Source organism: Panulirus ornatus, chromosome 11 (assembly GCF_036320965.1).
Source record: "Panulirus ornatus isolate Po-2019 chromosome 11, ASM3632096v1, whole genome shotgun sequence".
NCBI classification, from domain to species: domain Eukaryota; kingdom Metazoa; phylum Arthropoda; class Malacostraca; order Decapoda; family Palinuridae; genus Panulirus; species Panulirus ornatus.
In genome coordinates this window covers 34643284-34668819 of record NC_092234.1, presented here as the reverse complement: position 1 = coordinate 34668819, position 25536 = coordinate 34643284, and the positions used below count along the sequence as shown (strand labels likewise).

At 41.4% G+C, this 25536-nt stretch overlaps 1 protein-coding gene across 1 annotated transcript in view; it reads left to right on the top strand.

Annotated features, from left to right (window-relative positions):
• Nucleotides 1-18159: 18159 nt before the first annotated feature.
• Nucleotides 18160-25536, top strand: part of Pdss2 (Decaprenyl diphosphate synthase subunit 2) — a 54982-nt gene continuing 47605 nt past the window's right edge. Inside the window, exon 1 of the mRNA XM_071666773.1 lies at nucleotides 18160-18452. Within this exon, the coding sequence (XP_071522874.1) occupies nucleotides 18289-18452 (164 nt within the window). The 5' untranslated portion in view covers nucleotides 18160-18288. The remainder of the gene's footprint in view (nucleotides 18453-25536) is intronic.

Below are 25536 nucleotides of genomic sequence, written 5' to 3'. Positions count from 1 at the left end.
ATGTATATGTATGTGTTTATGAATGGAAGGGTCTTTCTTCATCTATTTCCTGGGGTGACCTTGCTTAAGCAGGAAACTGCAATCAAGTATATATAAGTATACATATACATAGGAGAGATGGTCAAAGGGTTAATTGATAGGCATGTAAAAGAGATACTTTTGGATGTTAATGAGCTGAGAGGGGCAGCTGGAGGGATGTCTGATCACGATCTTGTGGAGGCAAAAGTGAAGATTTGTAGAGGCTTTCAGAAAAGAAGAAAGAATGTTGGGGAGAAGAGAGTAAGTGGGCTTGGAAAGGAGACTTGTGTGAGGAAGTATCAGGAAAGATGAGTGTAGAATGGCAAAAGGCGAGAGAAAATGATGAGGTGAGTGGTTGAGGAATGGGATGTGTTTAGGGAAGCAGTGATGTCTTGCGCAAAAGGTGCATGTGGTATGAGAAAGGTGATAGGTGGGCAGATTAGAAAGGGTAGTGATTGGTGGGATGAAGAAGTAAGATTGTTAGTTAAAGAGAAAAGAGAGCCATTTGGACAATATTTGCAGGGAAGTAGTGCAAATGATTGGAAGATGCATAAAAGAAAGCAGCAAGAGGTCAAGAGACTTTAAGGTGCAAGAGTTGAAAAAGAGGGCAAATGAGAGTTGGGGTGAGAGTATCATGAAATTGTAGGGAGAATAAAAAGATGTTTTGGAAGGAAGTAAATAATGAGCACAAGAAAACAAATGGGAATATCAGTGAAGGGAGCAAGTGGGGAAGTGATGATAGATAGTGATGGAGTGAGAAGGAAATGGAGTGAGTATTTTGAAGGTTTATTGAATGTGTTTGATGATAGAGTGGCAGATGTAGGGTGTTTTGGTTAGGATGGTGTACGAAGTGAGAGGGTCAGGGAGAATGATTGGTGAAGAGAGAAGAGGTAGTGAAAGCTTTGCAGAATATGAAATCCACCAAGGCAGCAGGTTTCAATGGTATTGCAGTTGAATTTATTAAAAAAGGGGGTGACCATATTGTTGATTGATTGGTAAGGAAATTCATTGTATGTATGGACCTTGGTGAAGTGCCTGAGGATTGGCAGAATGCATCCATAGTGCCTTTGTACAAAGGCGAAGGGGATAAAGGTGCATGTTCAAACTACAGAGGTATAAGTTTCTTGAGTATTCCTGGGAAATTATATGGGAGGGTATTGATTGAGAGGGTGAAGGCATGTATAGAGTATCAGATTGGTGAAGAACAGTGTGGTTTCAGAAGTGGTAGAGAATGTATGGATCAGGTGCTAGCTTTGATAGGTTGACAGAGATGCTTTGTGGAAGGTTTTAAGAGTATATGGTGTGGGAGGTAAGCTGCTAGAGGCAGTGAAAAGTATTTACCAAGGATGTAAGGCATGTGTATAAGCTAGAAGAGAGGAGAGTGATTGGGTCCCACTGAATGTCACTCTGTGGCAGGGATGTGTAATGTCCCCATGGTTGTTTGATTTGTTAATGGATGGGATGGTTATGGAGGTAAATGCAAGAGTTTTGGAGAGAGGGGCAAGTATGCAGTCTTTTGAGGATGAGAGGGCCTGGGATGCGAGTCTCTAGTGGCTGATTCGTGTGAGAAACTGCAGAGGTAGGTGACTGAGTTTGGAAGTGTGTGAAAGGAGAAAGTTGAGAGTAAATAAATAAAGAGTAAGGTATATGAGGTTCATTAGGTTTAAGGGACAAGTTAATTGGGATGTAAGTTTCAATGGAGAAAAATTGGAGAAAGTGAAGCATTTTAATATCTGGGAGTGGACTTGGCAGTAGATGGAAGCGGAAGTCACAGGGTTGGGAGGGGGCGAAGGTTCTCAAAGAGATGAAGAAGAGTGTGTGGATGGAGAGAACGTTATTATCTTGGAGAACAAAAATGGGTATGTTTGAAGGAATAGTAGTTCCAAAAACATTTTATGGTTATGAGGCATGGGTTATAGATAGGATTGTGGAGGAGGGTGGATGTGTTGGAAATGAAATGTTTGAGGACTGAACAATGTGCGGTGTGAGGTGGTTTCATTGAGTAAGTAATGAAAGGGTAAGAGAGATGTGTGGAAATAAAAAGAGTGTGGATGAGAGAGCAGAAGAGGGTGTGAAGAAATGGTTTGGACATATGGAGAGAATGAGTAGGGAAAGATTAGCAAAGAGGATATATGTGTCAGAGGTTGAGAGAAGAAGTGGGAGACCAAATTGGAGGTGGAAGGATGGAGTGAACCAGATTTTGAGCAATCAGGGCCTGAGCATAGAGTAGGGTGAGAGGCGTGCAAGGAATAGAGTGAATTGGAACGATGTGGTATACCGGGGTCAACATGTTGTAAATGGGTTGAACCAGGGCATGTGAAACTTCTGGGGTAAACCTTAGAAAGGTTTGGGGGCCTGAATGTGGATAGGGAGCTAGAGACTGAGTGTGAACGAATGTGGCCTTTGTTGTCTATTCCTAGCGCTGCCTCGCGTGCATGCAGGGGGGAGGGGGGTGCCATTTCTTGTGTGGCGGGGTGGCGGCGGGAATGGATGAAGGCAGCATGTATGAATATGTACATGGGTATATATGTATATGTATGTATACGTTGAAATGTATAGGTATGCATACGTGCATGTGTGGGCTAACACAGGAGACAGCGACAAAATATAATAAAAATATATATATATATTTATTATATTATTTTTTTTTTTATTATACTTTGTCGCTGTCTCCCGCGTTTGCGAGGTAGCGCAAGGAAACAGACGAAAGAAATGGCCCAACCCCCCCCCCCATACACATGTATATACATACGTCCACACACGCAAATATACATACCTACACAACTTTCCATGATTTACCCCAGACGCTTCACATGCCTTGATTCAATCCACTGACAGCACGTCAACCCCGGTATACCACATCGCTCAATTCACTCTATTCCTTGCCCTCCTTTCACCCTCCTGCATGTTCAGGCCCCGATCACACAAAATCTTTTTCACTCCATCTTTCCACCTCCAATTTGGTCTCCCTCTTCTCCTCGTTCCCTCCACCTCCGACACATATATCCTCTTGGTCAATCTTTCCTCACTCATTCTCTCCATGTGCCCAAACCACTTCAAAACACCCTCTTCTGCTCTCTCAACCACGCTCTTTTTATTTCCACACATCTCTCTTACCCTTACGTTACTCACTCGATCAAACCACCTCACACCACACATTGTCCTCAAACATCTCATTTCCAGCTCATCCATCCTCCTGCGCACAACTCTATCCATAGCCCACGCCTCGCAACCATACAACATTGTTGGCAACCACTATTCCTTCAAACATACCCATTTTTGCTTTCCGAGATAATGTTCCCGACTTCCACACATTCTTCAAGGCCCCCAGAATTTTCGCCCCCTCCCCCACCCTATGATCCACTTCCGCTTCCATGGTTCCATCCGCTGCCAGATCCACTCCCAGATATCTAAAACACTTCACTTCCTCCAGTTTTTCTCCATTCAAACTCACCTCCCACTTGACTTGACCCTCAACCCTACTGTACCTAATAACCTTGCTCTTATTCACATTTACTCTTAACTTTCTTCTTCCACACACTTTACCAAACTCAGTCTCCAGCTTCTGCAGTTTCTCACATGAATCAGCCACCAGCGCTGTATCATCAGCGAACAACAACTGACTCACTTCCCAAGCTCTCTCATCCCCAACAGACTTCATACTTGCCCCTCTTTCCAAAACTCTTGCATTTACCTCCCTGACAACCCCATCCATAAACAAATTAAACAACCATGGAGACATCACACACCCCTGCCACAAACCTACATTCACTGAGAACCAATCACTTTCCTCTCTTCCTACACGTACACATGCCTTACATCCTCGATAAAAACTTTTCACTGCTTCTAACAATTTTCCTCCCACACCATATATTCTTAATACCTTCCACAGAGCATCTCTATCAACTCTATCATATGCCTTCTCCAGATCCATAAATGCTACATACAAATCCATTTGCTTTTCTAAGTATTTCTCACATACATTCTTCAAAGCAAACACCTGATCCACACATCCTCTACCACTTCTGAAACCACACTGCTCTTCCCCAATCTGATGCTCTGTACATGCCTTCACCCTCTCAATCAATACCCTCCCATATAATTTACCAGGAATACTCAACAAACTTATACCTCTGTAATTTGAGCACTCACTCTTATCCCCTTTGCCTTTGTACAATGGCACTATGCACGCATTCCGCCAATCCTCAGGCACCTCACCATGAGTCATACATACATTAAATAACCTTACCAACCAGTCAACAATACAGTCACCCCTTTTTTAATAAATTCCACTGCAATACCATCCAAACCTGCTGCCTTGCCGGCTTTCATCTTCCGCAAAGCTTTCACTACCTCTTCTCTGTTTACCAAATCATTTTCCCTAACCCTCTCACTTTGCACACCACCTCGACCAAAACACCCTATATCTGCCCCTCTATCATCAAACACATTCAACAAACCTTCAAAATACTCACTCCATCTCCTTCTCACATCACCACTACTTGTTATCACCTCCCCATTTGCGCCCTTCACTGAAGTTCCCATTTGCTCCCTTGTCTTACGCACTTTATTTACCTCCTTCCAGAACATCTTTTTATTCTCCCTAAAATTTAATGATACTCTCTCACCCCAACTCTCATTTGCCCTTTTTTTCACCTCTTGCACCTTTCTCTTGACCTCCTGTCTCTTTCTTTTATACATCTCCCACTCAATTGCATTTTTTCCCTGCAAAAATCGTCCAAATACCTCTCTCTTCTCTTTCACTAATACTCTTACTTCTTCATCCCACCACTCACTACCCTTTCTAATCAACCCACCTCCCACTCTTCTCATGCCACAAGCATCTTTTGCGCAATCCATCACTGATTCCCTAAATACATCCCATTCCTCCCCCACTCCCCTTACTTCCATTGTTCTCACCTTTTTCCATTCTGTACTCAGTCTCTCCTGGTACTTCCTCACACAGGTCTCCTTCCCAAGCTCACTTACTCTCACCACCCTCTTCACCCCAACATTCACTCTTCTTTTCTGAAAACCCATACAAATCTTCACCTTAGCCTCCACAAGATAATGATCAGACATCCCTCCAGTTGCACCTCTCAGCACATTAACATCCAAAAGTCTCTCTTTCGCACGCCTGTCAATTAACACGTAATCCAATAACGCTCTCTGGCCATCTCTCCTACTTACATAAGTATACTTATGTATATCTCGCTTTTTAAACCAGGTATTCCCAATCGTCAGTCCTTTTTCAGCACATAAATCTACAAGCTCTTCACCATTTCCATTTACAACACTGAACACCCCATGTATACCAATTATTCCCTCAACTGCCACATTACTCACCTTTGCATTCAAATCACCCATCACTATAACCCAGTCTCGTGCATCAAAACCACTAACACACTCATTCAGCTGCTCCCAAAACACTTGCCTCTCATGATCTTTCTTCTCATGCCCGGGTGCATATGCACCAATAATCACCCACCTCTCTCCATCAACTTTCAGTTTTACCCATATTAATCGAGAATTTACTTTCTTACATTCTATCACATACTCCCACAACTCCTGTTTCAGGAGTATTGCTACTCCTTCCCTTGCTCTTGTCCTCTCACTAACCCCTAACTTTACTCCCCAGACATTCCCAAACCACTCTTCCCCTTTACCCTTGAGCTTCATTTCACTCAGAGCCAAAACATCCAGGTTCCTTTCCTCAAACATACTACCTATCTCTCCTTTTTTCACATATATATATATATATACATATATACATACACATGTATATATGTATACATATGTATATGTATACACGTCCACACACGCAAATATACATACCTATACATCTCAATGTACACATATATATACACACACAGACATATACATATATACAAATGTACATAATTCATACTGTCTGCCTTTATTTATTCCCATCGCCACCCCGCCACACATGGAATAACAACCCCCTCCCCCCTCATGTGTGCGAGGTAGCATTACGAAAAGACAACAAAGGCCCCATTCGTTCACACTCAGTCTCTAGCTGTCATGTAACAATGCACCGAAACCACAGCTCCCTTTCCACATCCAGGCCCCACAGAACTTTCCATGGTTTACCCCTGACACTTCACATGCCCTGGTTCAATCCATTGACAGCACGGCAACCCCGGTATACCACATCGTTCCAATTCACTCTATTCCTTGCATGCCTGTCACCCTCCTGCATGTTCAGGCCCCAATCACTCAAAATCTTTTTCACTCCATCTTTCCACCTCCAATTTGGTCTACCACTTCTCCTCGTTCCCTCCACCTACCTCTGACATATATATCCTCTTTGTCAATCTTTCCTCACTCATTCTCTCCATGTGACCAAACCATTTCAAAACACCCTCTTCTGCTCTCTGAATCTCACACTTTTTATTACCACACATCTCTCTTAGCCTATTATTACTTACTCGATCAAACCACCTCACACCACATATTGTCCTCAAACATCTCATTTCCAGCACATCCACCCTCCTGTGCATAACTCTATCCATAGCCCACGCCTTGCAACCATACAACATTGTTGGAACCACTATTCCTTCAAACATACCCATTTTTGCTTTCCGAGATAATACTCTCGACTTCCACACATTCTTCAAGGCTCCCAAAATTTTCACCCCTCCCCCACCCTGTTATTCACCTCCGCTTCCATTGTTCCATCCGCTGCCAAAGCCACTCCCAGATATCTAAAACACTTCACTTCCTCCAGTTTTTCTCCATTCAAACTTACCTCCCAGTTGACTTGACCCTCAACCCTACTGTACCTAATAACCTTGCTCTTATTCACATTTGTCCCTGGGGATAGGGGAGAAAGAAAACTTCCCACACATTCCCCATGTGTCGTAGAAGGCGACTAAAGGGGACGGGAGCGGGGGGCTAGAAACCCTCCCCTGCTTGTATTTTAACTTTCTAAAAGAGGAAACAGAATGATAATAATAATGATAATATTCTTATCAGTGAAAGAGAAGAGAGAGGCATTTAGATGATTTTTGCAGGGGAATAGTGCAAATGACTGGGAGATGTATAAAAGAAAGAGGCAGGAGGCCAAGAGAAAAGTGCAAGAGGTGAAAGAGAGGGCGAATGAGAGTTGGGGTGAGAGAGTATCATTAAATTTAGGAAGAATAAGATGTTTTGGAAGGTAAATAAAGTGCATAAGACAAAAGAACAAATGGGAACATTGGTGAAGGGGCTAATGGGGAGATGATAACAAGTAGTGGTGATGTGAGAAGGAGATGGAGTGAGTATTTTAAAGGTTTGTTGAATGTGTTAGATGATAGAGTGGCAGATACAGGGTGTTTTGGTTGAGGTGGAGTGCGAAGTGAGAGGGTTAGGGAGAATGATTTCGTAAACAGAGAAGAGGTAGTGAAAGCTTTGCATAAGATGAAAGCTGGCAAATCGGTGGGTTTGGATGGTATTGCAGTGGAATTTATTAGAAAAACGGGGTGACTGTGTTGCTGACTGGATGGTAAGGATATTTACTATATGTATGGCTCATGGTGAAGTGCTTGAGTATTGGCGGAATGCATGGATAGTGCCATTGTACAAAGGCAAAAGGGATAAAGTTGAGTGCTCAAATTACAGAGGTATAAGTTTGTTGAGTATTCATGGGAAAATGATAAGGGAGGGTATTGATTGAGAGGGTGAAGGCATGTACAGAGCATCAGATTGGGGAAGAGCAGTGTGGTTTCAGAAGTGGTAGAGTATGTGTGGATCAGGTGTTTGCTTTGAGGAATGTATGTGAGAAATACTTGGAAAAGCAAATGGATTTGTATGTACCATTTATGGATCTGGAGAAGGTATACGATACAGTTGATAGAGATACTCTGTGGAAGGTATTAAGAATATATGGTGCGGGAGGCAAGTTGCTAGAAGCTGTGAAAAGTTCTTATCGAGGATGTAAGGCATGTGTATGAGTAGGAAGATAGGAAAGTGATTGGTTCTCAGTGAATGTCAGTTTGCGGCAGGGGAGTGTGATGTCTCCATGGTTGTTTAATTTGTTTATGGATGGGGTTGTTAGGGAGGTGAATGCAAGAGTTTTGGAGAGAGAGGTTAAGTATGCATTCTGATATGGATTTGCCCTCACCTTTTTCCAATCTGTGCTCAATCTCTCCTGGTACTTCCTCACACAAGTCTCCTTTCCAAGCTCACTTACTCTCCAAAATCCGAGACACTTCTGGTCCCGGGTATTTCGGATAAGGGATACTTAACCTGTACTCCAAAAAGCGTTAGAGCATCTCCCGAAATTTATCAAGGTTTCTTTGTTTCGGTAGTTATGACTACTGTGTAAATACTTATATCTTTCTTTCTTTCATACCATTCGCCACCTCCCGCATTAGCGAGGTTGCGCCAAGAACAGAGGACCGGACCCCTGATGGAACATCCCCACCCGGCCCCCCTCTCTGTCCCTTCCCTTGGAAAATCAAAAAAACCGAGAGGGGAGGATTTCCAGCCCCCCGCTTATATATATATATATATATATATATATATATATATATATATATTTTTTTTTTTTTTTTCATACTATTCGCCATTTCCCGCGATAGCGAAGTAGCGTTAAGAACAGAGGACTGGGCCTTTTTTGGAATATCCTCACCTGGCCCCCTCTGTTCCTTCTTTTGGAAAATTAAAAAAAAAAAAGAGAGAGGGGAGGATTTCCAGCCCCCTGCTCCCTCCCCTTTTAGTCGCCTTCACGACACGCAGGGAATACGTGGGATGTATTCTTAATCCCCTATCCCCAGGGATAAAATATATATATATATATATATATATATATATATATATATATATATATATATATATATATATATATATATATATCCCTGGGGATAGGGGAGCAAGAATACTTCCCACGTATTCCCTGCGTGTCGTAGAAGGCGACTAAAAGGGGAGGGAGCGGGGGGCTGGAAATCCTCCCCTCTCGTTTTTTTTTTAATTTTCCAAAAGAAGGAACAGAGAATTGGGCCAGGTGAGGGTAGTCCCTCAAAGGCTCAGTCCTCTGTTCTTAACGCTACCTCGCTAATGCGGGAAATGGCGAATAGTTTGAAAGAAAGAAAAGAATATATATATATTTTATTATTTCTGAGTGCCATTTTACATTTGATATCAAACTACTCTAATTTCATATTACACCCTCATTAAGAATTACGAATAAGAGTTTGATATGTCAAAATCAAGAGTATTATGTGCGAGCAGTGCTTGGGTCGGCTAGCTGTTACTCTAACTTCGTAGTCATCGAAAATATTATCTATTCAAAATCATATCGGATCTGTACTATGTACGTACATGAGTATGAATTACAACAACAAAAAATTCCATGCATTCATATAGATTTATGGTAGAAATTTTGAAAAAGGAGACGTTTATACTTTTCTCCCAAACCGGGCGGGACCTTGACTTTTCTTGGACAAATAGGTGGCGGTCTTATCATTGCCCGACCATTAAATAGGTATCACGTTTTTCGATATCATTAACAATAATTAGAATCCAGCACTCAGAAAATAGGCCATTCTCGTATAAAACCACGACGACGTATCTACGAACAACTCCGGGGGGGGGGGAGGAAATGGGCCGACGAGAGTCCATTTTTTGAGACTGGAGGTGCGTCAATCCTCCAGTATTTTCGCCCTTACACATTTCAGAAGAGTGATTCCCTGTGGAATAGGAACGTCTGGTCACTCTGACTGATACTTCACAATGATTTGATGGGACGTCTTGATACATGTAAATGGCACGCTAGATGACACTTGCAACCCAAAGGATGGACAAATTGTGGAGGTTCAAGAATAGTGACGTATCGCCTACCTCCTTCAGGAGTCGCTTTGAGAGTTCTTTGTCGACTGAGTCCGGTTACTGGTAGTATGTTGACCCATGGCTACTTAATGGAGAAGAAACCTTCACCAATATGGGACGCTTACAACTGGAACATTATTATGGAACACATACTAATGGATTGCCGAAAATAGGAATCGTAGTCAGTTTGGAATTACATTACAATGGAAGCAATAAAAACTATTGGAGAAGTTCTAAACAGCTTTGTTTGTGTAGACGTGAAATTTTTAAGAAAAGAAAATTTTGATTATATCCATTTTTGTTTTATGATATCTTGTTTATGCTCAAGATACTGAATAACTACTAGGTTTTTAACCCTACTAATTCTACAAAATCAGTCAAAATTATGTTTACCCTGGCTCCCGCCTCTTCGATAGAACACTGCTTCACCGGGACCTACAGCCAGTTTATCGTGTAGAACAAAGCACAAACAGCAACTGCCCACTAACTAAGAACGCCTTCTCTCTGCAGAAGTTCCCTTGAGTCTCATGAGCCACGCAACTTGCTCACACATGCTTTCAACAACGCCACAAGGCCCCTTCTACACTTAATCTCACATTCTCACATAACCCTGCTTCATTTGTGTCAGATCACCCTGGCCCCTCTATCAGTTTTTCAGTCATCAGTCACTGGATTAAAAAGAGGGATATACATAAGTACACGTATGTGAGTAGGAGAAATGGCCAGAAGAATTATTGGATTACGTGTTAAAGAGAGACTTCTGGATGTTAATGTGCTGAGAGGGGCAGCTGGAGGGAAGTCTGATGACTATCTTCTGAAGGCCAACGTGAAGACTTGTAGAGGTGTTCAGAAAAGAAGAGAGAATGTTGGGGTGAAGAGAGTAAGTGAGCTTGGAAAGAAGACGTGTGAGGAGGTATCTGGAGAGATTGAGGGCAAAATAGGAAAAGGGGAGAGCAAATGGCGTTAGGGAGTAGGGGAGGAATGGGATACATTCAGGAAAACAGTGATGGCTTGCGCAAAAGATGAATGTGTCATGAGAAGCGTGGGAGGTGGGCAGATTAGAAAGGGTAGTGAGTGGTGGGATGAACAAGTAAGATTGTTAGTGAAAGAGAAGAGGGGGGGCTTTTGGACGAATTTGCGGGGAAATAATGCAAATGACTGGGAGATGTATAAAAGAAAGCGGCAGGAGGTCAAGAGAAAGGTGCAAGAGGTGAAAAAGAGGGCAAATGAGAGTTTGGGTGAAAGAGTATCATTAAATTTTAGGGAAAATATAAAGATGTTTTGGAAGGAGGTAGATAAAGTGCGTAAAACAAGAGAACAAATGGGAACATCTGTGAAGGGAGCAAATAGGGACGTAATAACAAGTAGTGATGAAGTGAGAAGGAGTGAGATTTCGAAGGTTTATTGAATGTGTTTGATGACAGAGTGGCAGATATAGGGTGTTTAGATCGGGGTGATGTGCGAAGTGAGAGGGTCAGGGAGAATGGTTTGGTAAATAGAAAAGAGGTAAAGAAAGCTTTGCGGAAGATGAAAGCTAGCAAGGCGGCGGGTTTGGATGGCATTGCAGTGGAATTTATTAAAAAAAAAGGTGACTGTGTCGTTAATTGGTTGGTGATGATATTCAATGTATGTATGGATCATGGTGAAGCGCCTGCGGGTTGGCGGAGTGCATGTATAGTGCCATTGTACAAAGACAAAGGGGATAAAGGTGAGTGTTCAAGTTGCAGAGGTATAAGTTTGTTGAGTATTCCTGGGGAAATTATATGGGAGGGTATTGGTTGAGTGGGTAAAGGCATGCACAGAGCAGTGTGGTTTCAGAAGTGGTAGAGGATGTGTGGATCAGGTGTTTCCTTTGAAGAATGTATGTGAGAAATACTTAGAAAAACAGAGGGATTTGTATGTAGCATTTATGGATCTGGAGAAGGCATATGATAGGGTTGATAGAGATGCGTTGTGGAAGGTTTTAAGAGTATATGGTGTGGGAGGTAAGTTGGTAGAAGCAATGAAAAGTTTTTGCCTTGGAAGTAAGGCATTGTGCGTGTAGGAAGAGAGGACAGTGATTGGTTCCCAGTGAATGTCGGTTTGCGGCAGAGGTGTGTGATGTCTCCAAGGTTGTATCTGTTTATGGATGGGGTGGTTAGGGAGGTGAATGCACGAGTTTTGGAGAGAGGGGCAAGTATGCAGTCTGTTGTGGATGAGAGAGCTTGGGAAGTGAGTCAGTCGTTGTTCGCTGATGACAAATCGCTGGTGGTTGATTCGTGTGAGAAACTGAAGAAGCTGGTGACTGAGTTTGGCAAAGTGTGTGAAAGAAGAAAGCTGAGAGTAAATGTGAATAAGAGGAAGGTTATTAGGTTCTGTAGGATTGAGGGACAAGTTAATTGGGAGGTAAGTTTGAATGGAGAAAAACTGGAGGAAGTGAAGTGTTTTAGATATCTGGGAGTTGATTTAGCAGCGGATGGAACTATGGAAGTAGAAGCGAGTCACAGGGTGAGAAAGGGGGCGAATGTTCTGGGAGCTTTGAAGAATGTGGGGAAGGCGAGAACGTTATCTCGGAGAGCAAAAATGGGTATGTTTGAAGGAATAGTGGTTCCAACAATATTATATGGTCCCGAGGTATGGGCTATAGATGTGGTGTGAGGTCGTTTGATCGAGTAAGTAATGAAAGGGTAAGAGAGATGTGTGGTAATAAAAAAGAGTGTGGTTGAGAGAGCAGAGGAGGGTGTGTTGAAATGGTTTGGACATATGGAGAGAATGAATGAGGAAAGATTAACAAAGAGTATATGTGTGTCAGAGGTAGAGGGAAAAGAAGCGGGAGACTAAATTGGAGGTGGAAAGATGGAGTGAAAAAGATTTTGAGTGATCGGGGCCTGAACATACAGGATGGTGAAAGGCGTGCAAGGAATTGAGTGAGTTGGAATGATGTGGTATAACGGGGTCGACGTGCTGTCAGTGGATTGAACCAGGGCATGTGAAGCATCTGGGGTAAACCATGGAAAGGTCTTTGGGGCCTGGATGGAGAAAGGGAGCTGTGGTTTCGGTGCATTACACATGACAGCTAGAGGCTGTGTGAACGAATGGGGCCTTTTTTTTTTTTTTTTTTCCTTTCCTGGCGCTACCTCGCTGGAGGGGTGGAGGGAAATGCTATTTCATGTGTGGCGGAGTGGTGACGGGAATGGATGAAGGCAACAAATATGAATATGTACACGTGTATATATGTATATGTCTGTGTATGTGCTTGTGTGGACGTTTATGTATATATATGTGTTTGGGTGGGTTGGGCCATTCCTCGTGTTTCCTTGCGCTACCTCGCTGACGCGGGAGACGGCGATTAAGTATAAAAAGAATAATATATATATATATATATATATATATATATATATATATATATATATATATATATATATATATATATATATATTATTCCTGGGGATAGGGGAGAAAGAATACTTTTGTATATGCTAAACTTAAACTTGTTTCCTTGCCTATGGATCATGCATATACAGAAAACCTACCAATTTATTCTCGTACATCCATTATTACTAATCCCAACATGACAGTTAAATTATCATTTCAATCTATGTTCCTTAGGGCATTACATATTTGCAATCCAGAGTTCATTGAGTTTGAGAAGATATATTCTATTGGATCTAAGTCAAAGTACCCTAGATCTTTCATTGATAAATCCCTTAAGTTAGCAAAGAAATAATTTTATAGAGTTGAGCCCAAACCTCCCATTGATACCAAGAATCTTTTAGTTCTCCCTTTTAATAATAATTTCACTTTGCTTTCCATGTTGCTTAAATCGTTTAATGTAAATGTTGCCTTCAGCAACAATAATACTATAAAGAATATCTCAATCAGGAATTCACCAGAAAATTCTCTTGGATGCATCTATAAAGTGCCATGTGGAAATTGTGATAAATTTTATGTTGGGCAGACTGGTAAGGATCTTTCTGTTAGACTTAAGCAACATAAATATAGTATAAGAACGAGACAAAAATTGAATGCCTATTAAAAACTATGATCATTGTATTGACTGGAGTAATGCCATCTCAGTTATTAACTCTAACTCTATTACCACGAGAAATATCATTGAATTTTCTATCATTAGATACACAAAAAAATATAATCTTAATATTAGTGATGGTCAATACAAATTAGATAACTTTATTGTTGATAAAATTTGTAAAATGATAAGTTTATGAACGCTCGTTGTATGTCTTGGACAATCACATGTTTACCAAATGGCGTCCTAGCTTCGTCTCTTCGATGTATATTAACTGACTTATATTTCTCTCTTGTGTCTACCCTGATGATGCGATTATTACACGAAAGTGCACTTGGGAACTTATCGTGTTTCATTTTCCCCGTAGACTCATAGTCACCTTCTTCATCACGCAGGGAATATGTAGGCAGTATTCTTTCTCCCTATCCCCAGGGATAATATATATATATATATATATATATATATATATATATATATATATATATATATATATATATATATATATATATATATATATATATATAAGTTTCCCGCGTTAGTATCAAGAACAGACGAAGAAAGGACTTTGGTTCACTTCCATTCTCTAGCAATACACTGAAACCACAGCTCCTTGTCAATAAGCAGGCCCCACACACCATTCCATGGTTTCCCTCATCCTCTTCACATGTCTCGTTTCAGTCCAGTGTCTGCACGTCGACCTATGTATACCACATCGTTCCAATTCATTCTGTCCTGTGCACGCCTTTCATCCTCCTGCATATTCAGCCCCGATCACTCGGAATCTTTTTCTGCTTATCCTTCCATCTCTAATTTTGTCACCCCTTTCTTTGTCCCCTCATCTTTCGAAACATAAATCCTCTTTGTCAAACTCTCATCTCATTTTCTCCATATCAGCGCACCCTCTTCAACTACTTCAACTATATTTTTCACGTTACCACATTACTCGTTTACAGTTTCAATATCTACTCAATCAAACCACCACACCCCACACGGAATTCTTCTCAGCGCATTCTGGTCTACAGCCCATACCTCGCGTCCATACAACATGGTTGCAACTCCTACACCTTCAAACAGACCCAATTTCGACCTCCCACATTCGATTGTTACTATATCAAGGATTCTTTTATTAGGACGGGGGAAAATCCTCATCTACCTTTCTTTTATCAATTTATTCATCTACTTATTAATTCATTTTATCTACGGGGTGAGTTTTCTTACTCGAAAATTATAGTTTACTTCCGTTTAGCATGCCATTCCTCTTCACAAACTCACAATTGCACGGATGTTACATTCCTTGTACTCAGAAACAAACAGTGACTACACAGTTAATAACCTATTGATAACAACTCTCTGGTAGCCTTACACATGACCGTTTAGGATACTGAACTGATAAATGAAATGATCACACATATATTGTCAAAACCTAGATATCAAACGTGAAAATATATTTCCAGACTCATACGCTCCGATTAAAAGAAAAAACTGAGCATGGCTGTTGAACCACTCGTTACATGCGCTCGAGGCAGAACAGCTGTAAAGTGTAATTATGTAGATGGCAGTGGTTAGCCACCATCTGGAGGTCGTCACATAAGGTGTACGTCTGGTAACAGCCGCCTGGTTATTCCTCCATGTAACGGGTTTCTCCCAGCGCGACACACCTACTCTGTTCCCTTCTTGTCTAAAAGTTAATAGTTATCGTCATTTATTTTTTAGTGGGGTTGTGTGTTTATCTGTAAATCTATATGTACCTGTACCTCAGTCAATATGTGATAAAACTTCCATATGAGTGAGGGAATTACAGATAGAAGAACCCATATCAGTTTCAATGTTTTTTTCACAGCATCCAATTCCTTTTTGATCTAGTTTGACCCATTCCTTCATGTACCGACATCTACATAAGTATTTCTTCATCTCTTGTCTGTTCTGTAATTCTTTGTGTAAAACTCATGTTGCACCGTACAATGTATATTGGTAACTGCGTAACTGCAAATTGAGTCAGTGAGCATCATGTTTCATTATTCTTCGAACAGAGTTATGTGGCACATAAAGTACAATCATGTATACTTATTTCAGACGCAGGATTTTATCAGAATATATGTGTGAAAGTCGGGGTGATCAGAGGCTAAATCATTGGGCTTTAAAATCGTACCATGGTTTATCAGAGAGAAGAAATAAGAATACATCCAGCCACTGAACAGAAGGGAAAGCACTGACTGGTTTTTTTCCATCCTTCATGAGGATATGAACGTGAATTGTAATTTTTGAAACAAAAATCACATTACTGTCTGCCAGGTTACAATGTTTTTCACTTTAATTTGCACAACAATCTATTAATGATCATTCGTGTGCTAGATATTATTTTTTTTTCCGCTTGAGACTTGCATAGGATGGAAGGCACAAAAGCTGGGCTGGTTGGTTGGGTGGGTAGCTGTGGGTGGGTAGCTGGGCTTTCGCCATGAACATTAAGGCTGTCAAGGTAAAGTTTTATCCACTACCCGGAAAAATTAATTAACACCTTCCTTGGGCGCTGAAGGTAATTCTAAGAACATGTACACTATGAAACCTGGTCAGTTCCCAAGTGCACTTTCGTGTAATAGTCACATCATCAGGGGAGATACAAGAAAGAAATATAACAATCAGATAGGCCTCTTGGAGCAAGGCATACTGAGATACAGATGAAAAAACTAAACAAACCTTTGATCATTATAAGCCAATTCACAGAAGACAATGTTTTATGCATTAACATGGATCTAGGAAATTTCATCTAGTGATTTCATCAAAACTAATGTTACCATACTTAACCGAGCGTCATTTCTAATGTACACCTGTTACTTATAGTTGTCTAAAGTAACTCGATAGATATTGAGTATTTTGTTATCTGGATAGCGACAATTGATAACAAAAAGTAAGCTGGTGTTCTTTTTATAAGATGACTTCATTTAGAAATGAACATGTTTGCAAAAACTCCATATTGTAAAGGGTTTTACCTAAGAGTTCAATGATTATACAAGTTGGTAAACGGAACGTTCAACATCCTGGGGAAAAATTCATTATACTGACCACCATGTGATTACACGATATTACTTGTTCCTATGAGTCCACGGGGACATGAAATACGAAAAGTTCCCAAGTGTACTTTCGTGTTATAATCACATCAGAGGATATACTTATTTACCAATTGGCATCTAGATACGTCTCTTCGTTGTATATCAACTGATTGTTATATCAATTTCTCATATCTTCCCTGATGATGTGATTAATACGCGAAAGTGCACTTGGGAACTTATCGTCTTTCATTTCTCCCGTGGACTCGTAGGAATATACTTGATCACGCGCTCAGTTATGAGCCTTTCCAACAGTAGTATTTATATGGGCGGAGAAAAAAATAGCCGTAAAGAACTTTTCCTCGGGTACCGTTTTATGCAAGGTTGATGAAGCGTTTCTGAATCTCACACAGAATAAAAGTAACATTTATCGTGAGATCATACCTGCCTGATGTACCGCATTTAGGAGAAAGAATCATTTCTACAATTAACTTGACTGACTGTTCTTGGCTTTCATTAGAGAATCGCACGTATGTTAGTTTATAATCATTTTCGAATATGGATCTTACAAGACTCATGCGAAAAAATATTTTGGTAAGACACAAATCTTATGAATGTTTTTATATGCATCTTTTCTGGTCATCTTACGTGAAAGGTAAATTTTTTTCTAGTCATTCTTTATAAGCCATGAACTGGAAAGTGAAAGTTGGAATTCGCAGGAAATGCCGTAATATCCTGTTGCATTCCCAAACACATTTCGCCACACTGAGGAAATTTCAAAGGAAATGTTTAGCAAGTTGTATTACGGCTACCTCCATGTATTGAACTTATGACCCTGATTTCGTAGGATATTTTTTTGTCCTATGAATAATGTAATCCTATCAAACATCTGCAAAATTTGTCTATGGCGATAGTGATTTAAGTTTAATCTGCCTTTCCTGTCTTGTATACCCGAAGCTGTGGTCCATGTTATTCCTTTTCCGTCATGTTGGGAACTACGGTAAAAGTCTCGGACATACTTGGCATTCGGTTGACAGATAGGCAATAAGCAAGCGCTATTTTTTAATACCCCAGACAAAGTCTATATCTGTTCCTGTTTCTTTGAGACACACTTTCCATGTATTGCTAACAAATGGATAGTTATTTATTAAAATATTTTGATGATATTGCATGGAAAAAACTAGACAAAATTACGGTATGTAACAACCGCTCCATTCGGGTCACAGACCTAGAGTTGGTTTGACGACATCCTTCCCAACACCAACACAGTCAGTGTGGTTTAAGAGTTGACGAGGAGGGATGTGCGAGCGCTCTATTGCGATTTTATACACATCCACTGTATATGGTCCTTAAGTGTGAGTGTATTATGACCGTACAGATCTAGTGATCTATATGACAATGTCGGGTTTGAGTGTTGGGAGTATTACTGGATGTGGCTGGGTTCTGCGGTGTGCTGTGGGCGGCGGACGGGCGGTCAGCAGGTGGGCGGCTACGACGCAACTCTTACCTGCAGCAGATGGTCCTGAGGTGTTCAGTCACGCCACAGCTGTTCGCAGGTGGGTCACAGAGCTTGCTTGACCTCCAGATGGTCACGCATGATCAACATAAGTTCAAAATGTTTGGTCTTAATCATAAGCGTCGTTGTTTGGCTTGGCCTAGAGCCAGGGGGGCCACTAGTGTGTACCCCAGTTATGTATGCGAGAAGAGTTGCCCTTTTTTTTTCGCCGGGACATGTTTAGCTAGGTGGTAGTTGTAGTAGTTTGGACATTTTGGCGCGATGTGGTGAGCTCAGAGGATAGAATAGGATGAGATTTGGTGAGCTGCATTGTTCAAACCGTAAACAGTGGCTTAATTTGGTGAGGTGAGGGAAGGATTGGAGAGAGAGAGAGAGAGAGAGAGAGAGAGAGAGAGAGAGAGAGAGAGAGAGAGAGAGAGAGTATTACACAGTTGTATAGACACACAGACCAGTGTGGCAGTATAGTATGGTGAGGGTTGTCCTGCAGTCTGAGGGTTAGGGTAAACCTTGGCCTGGGTTTCTGTCTTCTCCTGTTGTCCTCCTGCGGTGCGACTGTTCCATTAGGCCCCTTGGTGGGGCTTGGGCTCCTTATCTTTGATTGAGGACTTCTTGGGTGGAGCTGCTACCTGGATTGCTCCTTAACAAGTTGACCTGTGTAGTGAGATATGACTGGATTGGGGGGGGGGGGGGGGATGAACACTGTCCTGAGCTATACTCTTCCACTTTGGTCTGTTTGGTGACATGTTCGGTTTGGCTACTTTCCTCTGTGGCTCCGGAAGGTAACTCATATGTTAAATATCATCAGGAACTAAGAAAGGGTTCACGTAGGAGCTGAATTGATGGTAGAAATATACCCACATCATATTGGCGTTCTGCAGAGGCTAGCCTATTAAAGTTTGATTGTTGACATCCAGAGCTGTGTTCATGTTGCAATTTTGATGACCGTGCCTGGTGTACAGTAATGTACCTTTACTAGAATATTGATAATTAAGATATTTTGACATGTGGAAGTTAGTTAAGGTTTTCATACTGCTTTTCTTTTAAGTGTATTACATGCTATGACTTAGAAAATGAACCCCAGAGTTTCTTGGACTTATAATCACCATATTTGGTTTAGGTTAGGAGGAAAGATAATATAGATTGGTCTTCATGCATTTATGTAAGTGCAGCGTGTTGCATAAAGCACCAATAACGTGAGTAGCCATTATCCAGAGTTAGTTTTAATGCAAATTGAAAATAAACTTTTGCTGCCGGGAGCACTTCGGCCCCATATCTGTTATTCGCCAACAGGTGAAATTTTTAAAGGAGCATTTCTGGTCAGTGCCCACCCAAAGTGTTAACCACACCCAACTGTAAACCTCAACACAGACCAGTAAGTAAAAGGAGTGGTAAAGTTCTAGTTTAGAGACACCACAGAAATATTTTGTGAGTTTTAGGGAAACTTAAAGCAGTAAACACTATTGTTAGTAGAAGTGATTTAGACTGGGTTGTGTTATTTAGAGCAGTATTTATTATTCTGTAGGAGTTGTTGATGGTAGTAGAGGGTGGAAAGTGTAGGGTAAGGGGAAGGGAAACATCTAGAGGTACACAGAATCCACGAAAACTATATTCCACCAAATCTAACAATTAGATTTATAATGATTTTGATGATATTTGATTAGAAAAATGAATGCTGTGTTTGCATTCAATTGCTACAGCAAGAATTTTTTGCTTAATGTGTTTAGTGTTTACTGAGTGGTTATTTCATTTGCGTGCACCCTATGTGGCAGAAGGGAAATGACAGTGCTTTTTGTTATAATGTGATTACAATATTGAAGGTAAATTTCAGGCCCCAAAGTGAAGTTTCCTTAGGTTATGGTTATTTATGAGTGTATTGTAGGGATAATATTAATGCTCCGAATTATCTTCCCTAAATGAGAAGCACTTCTACCTAGTATAAAGAGTTTCTTGATGTGAATTTCATCAAAATCCATAAGTTATGTCTCTGGTGCCCCCAAACTAGAATTTTATCAAATGAACAATCCAGGCCAGTATTCATCCTAACCAGACCTCCATCTTCAACCTCACCACATCGGTAGATATGTAAAGGGAACATTCCAGGCCAGTGCTCACACAAGGTAAACCCCAAACTTACGTTCGTCAACTTTGCATTTACCCTTAAACTATTCAGAACAATCAGTACCAACCTAAATGATGCATACTTGTTAAGTCATGACCTGCCTGTGTTGTCTCCAAACCTCAGGTAAGCTTAGGTGAAGTCAGGATAGGATGAGTATTGACCTGGATTACCAATGTTACACATGTGGTGAAGTTGAAGGTAAGGTTTACTTAAGTGAGGATGAGCATAGGCCTTCATTGCTCCCCTTACATGGCCTGTGTGGCAATATGTCCCGACTGATTGTCCTCTGTGGCTCCATCGGCACTTTGGCCCTTGTTGTGTTAGCGTGAATGTTGGCTTACTAGGATTTTCTTGTGAACCATGCGCTGGTTTGCATGTGTATGCATGTGTAGGCAGCAAACACAACTACTGGAAAGGAAAGTGAGGGGTCAACTTTAATGCGGGTGTACCAGATTGAGTACAGTCCCATCAGAGATCCAGGATGATGCCCGAACTCTTTTTTTTAGAAATTGGTCCCGGGTAAAGGGGGAAAAGTGGTTTGGGAATGTCTTGGGAGTAAAGTCAGGGGTTAGTGAGAGGACAAGAGCAAGGGAAGGAGTAGCACTACTCCTGGAACAGGAGTGGTGGGAGTATGTAATAGAGTGTAAGAAAGTAAACTCTACATTGATATCGGTAAAACTGAAAGAGTTGATGGAGAGAGATGGGTGATTATTGGTGCATATGCACCTGGGCATGAGAAGAAAGATAATGAGAGGCAAGTGTTTTGGAAGCAGCTGAGAGAGTGTGTTAGTAATTTTGATGCACAAGACCGGGTTATAGTGATGGGTGATTTAAATGCAAAGGTGAGTAATGTGGCAGTTGAGGGAATAATTGGTGTACATGGGGTGTTCAGTGTTGTAAATGGAAATGGTGAAGAGCTTGTAGATTTATGTGCTGAAAAAGGACTGGTGATTGGGAATACCTGGTTTAAAAAGAGAGAGCTATACATAAGTATACGTATGTAAGTAGGAGAGATGGCTAGAGAGCATTATAGGATTACGTGTTAATTGATAGGCGCGAAAAAGAGAGGCTTTTGGATGTTAATGTGCTGAGAGTTGCACCTGGAGGGATGTCTGATCATTATCTTGTGGAGGCGAAGGTGAAGATTTGTAGAGGTTTTCAGAAAAGAAGAGAGAACCATCCAAACCTGCTGCCTTGCCGGCTTTCATCTTCTGCAAAGCTTTCACTACCTCTTCTCTGTTTACCAAATCGTTTTCCCTAACCCTCTCACTTTGCACACCACCTCGAGCAGTGTGGTTTCAGAAGTGGTAGAGGATGTGTGGATCAGGTGTTTGCTTTGAAGAATGTATGTGAGAAATACTTAGAAAAGCAAATGGATTTGTATGTAGCATTTATGGATCTGGAGAAGGCATATGATAGAGTTGATAGAGATGCTCTGTGGAAGGTATTAAGAATATATGGTGTGGGAGGCAAGTTGTTAGAAGCAGTGAAAAGTTTTTATCGAGGATGTAAGGCATGTGTACGTGTAGGAAGAGAGGAAAGTGATTGGTTCTCAGTGAATGTAGGTTTGCGGCAGGGGTGTGTGATGTCTCCATGGTTGTTTAATTTGTTTATGGATGGGGTTGTTAGGGAGGTAAATGCAAGAGTTTTGGAAAGAGGGGCAAGTATGAAGTCTGTTAGGGATGAGAGAGCTTGGGAAGTGAGTCAGTTGTTGTTCGCTGATGATACAGCGCTGGTGGCAGATTCATGTGAGAAACTGCAGAAGCTGGTGACTGAGTTTGGTAAAGTGTGTGGAAGAAGAAAGTTAAGAGTAAATGTGAATAAGAGCAAGGTTATTAGGTACAGTAGGGTTGAGGGTCAAGTCAATTGGGAGGTGAGTTTGAATGGAGAAAAACTGGAGGAAGTGAAGTGTTTTAGATATCTGGGAGTGGATCTGGCAGCGGATGGAACCATGGAAGCGGAAGTGGATCATAGGGTGGGGGAGGGGGCGAAAATCCAGGGGGCCTTGAAGAATGTGTGGAAGTCGAGAACATTATCTCGGAAAGCAAAAATGGGTATGTTTGAAGGAATAGTGGTTCCAACAATGTTGTATGGTTGCGAGGCGTGGGCTATGGATAGAGTTGTGCGCAGGAGGATGGATGTGCTGGAAATGAGATGTTTGAGGACAATGTGTGGTGTGAGGTGGTTTGATCGAGTGAGTAACGTAAGGGTAAGAGAGATGTGTTGAAATAAAAAGAGCGTGGTTGAGAGAGCAGAAGAGGGTGTTTTGAAGTGGTTTGGGCACATGGAGAGGATGAGTGAGGAAAGATTGACCAAGAGGATATATGTGTCGGAGGTGGAGGGAACAAGGAGAAGAGGGAGACCAAATTGGAGGTGGAAGGATGGAGTGAAAAAGATTTTGTGTGATCGGGGCCTGAACATGCAGGAGGGTGAAAGGAGGGCAAGGAATAGAGTGAATTGGAGCGATGTGGTATACCGGGGTTGACGTGCTGTCAGTGGATTGAATCAAGGCATGTGAAGCGTCTGGGGTAAACCATGGAAAGCTGTGTAGGTATGTATATTTGCGTGTGTGGACGTATGTATATACATGTGTATGGGGGGGGGGTTGGGCCATTTCTTTCGTCTGTTTCCTTGCGCTACCTCACAAACGCGGGAGACAGCGACAAAGTATAATAAATGAATAAAATATATATATATAATGTGTGTGTGTTTGTATTATTATTATTATTTATTATACTTTGTTGCTGTCTCTCGTGTTAGCGAGGTAGCACAAGAAAACAGACGAAAGAATGGCCCAAGCCACCCACATACACATGTATATACATACATGTCCACACATGCACATATACATGCCTGCACATCTCAACGTATACATATATATACATACACAGACATATACATATATACACATGTACATAAGTCATACTGTCTGCCCTTATTCATTCCTGTTGCCACCCCACCACACATGAAATGAAAACCCCCTTCCCCGCATGTGCGCGAGGTAGCGCTAGGAAAAGACAACAAGGGCCACATTCATTCACACTCAGTCTCTAGCTATCATGTGTAATGCACCAAAACCACAGCTCCCTTTCCACATCCAGGCCCCACAAAACTTTCCATGGTTTACCCCAGATGCTTCACATGCCCTGGTTCAATCTATTGACAGCATGTCGACCCCAGTATACCACATCGTTCCAATTCACTATACCTTGCATGCCTTTCACCCTCCTGTATGTTCAGGCCCCGATCGCTCAAAATCTTTTCCACGCCATCTTTCCACCTCCAATTTGGTCTCCCACTTGTTCCCTTCACCTCTGACACATATATCCTCTTTGTCAATCTTTCCTCACTCATTCTCTCCATGTGACCAGACCATTTCAGTACACCATCTTCCTCTCTCAACCACATTCTTTTTATTACCACACATCTCTCTTACCCTTTCATTACTTAATCACACCACATATTGTCCTCATACATCTCATTTCCAACACATCCACCGTACTTTGCACAACCCTATCTATAACCCATGCCTCACAACCATATAATATTGTTGGAGCCACTATTCCTTCAAACATACCGATTTTTGTTCTCCAAGATAATGTTCTCACCTTCCACACATTCTTCAATGCTCCCAGAACCTTGGCCCCTTCCCCACCCTGTGACTCACTTCCACTTGCATGGTTTCATCTGCTGCCAAATCCACTCCCAGATATCTAAAACACTTCACTTCCTCCAGTCTTTCTCCATTCAAACTTATCTCCCAACTGACTTGTCCCTCAACCCTACTGTACCTAATATCTTGCTTTTATTCACATTTACTCTCAGCTTTCTTCTTTCACACTTTTCCGAGCTCAGTCACCAGCTTCTGCTGTTTCTCACGCAAATCAGCCACCAGCGCTGTATCATCAGCGAACGACAAATGATTCACTTCCCAAGCCCTCTCATCCACAACCGAATGCATACTTGCACCTCTCCAAAACTCTTGCATTCACCTCCCTAACAACCCCATCCATAAACAAATTCAACACCCATGGAGACATCATGCACCCCTGCCGCAAACCAACATTCACCGAGAAGCAATCACTTTCCTTTCTTCGTACTCGTACACATGCCTTACATCCTCGATAAAAACTTTTCACTGCTACGAGCAACTTGCCTCCCACACCATATGCTCTTCCACAGAGCATATTTATCAACTCTATCATATGTTTTCTCCAGATCCATAAATGCTACATACAAATCCATTTGTTTTTCTAAGTATTTCTCACATACATTCTTCAAAGCAAACACCTGATCCACACATCCTCTACCACTTCTGAAACCACACTGCTTTTCCCCAATCTGATGCTCTGTACATGCCTTCACCCTCTCAATCAATACCCTCCCATATAATTTCCCATGAATACTCAACAAACTTATACCTCTGTAATTTGAACACTCACCTTTATCCCCTTTGCCTTTGTACACTGGCACTATGCATGCTTTCTACCAATCCTCAGGCACTTCACCTTTAGTGGTACTTTCAAAAATAATCTTTGACTAAGAATGCTCAGTTTGTCTTGACTTTCTTTAGAGTGATCTTGTATTTTGAATAAGGAAAGGATGGAGTACACCATTTTTAGATTGAACTGCTTGTTCATAGGCTGTGCCAAGTTGCTTAATTTGTCCATCTCTCTTCATGTGATTCTGGAAAGTTTACTCAAGAGTCTCTTCAGGTTTTCAGTTTTTTTTATCCTTTCCCTCACTGACAGAGCATTCAGTTAAACTGGAGCTTTTTTTTTAGGGGGGAAAGGTTTTGGGAAGGCAGTGTCTGTAACTAAGCAACAGTTCAGAGGAAAGGCTGTATCTTTTCATTTATTTGCATTTTTTTTTCGGTGCACATAAGGCTGTCGAAAAAGGGCAGAGAAAAAGTGTATTGTAGATGTAGGGTCTGTTAGGTATAAATGTGTATGCTCCTGTAAACAATGTTTCATTGTATTGTACTGTAATAAATCATACCCCATTT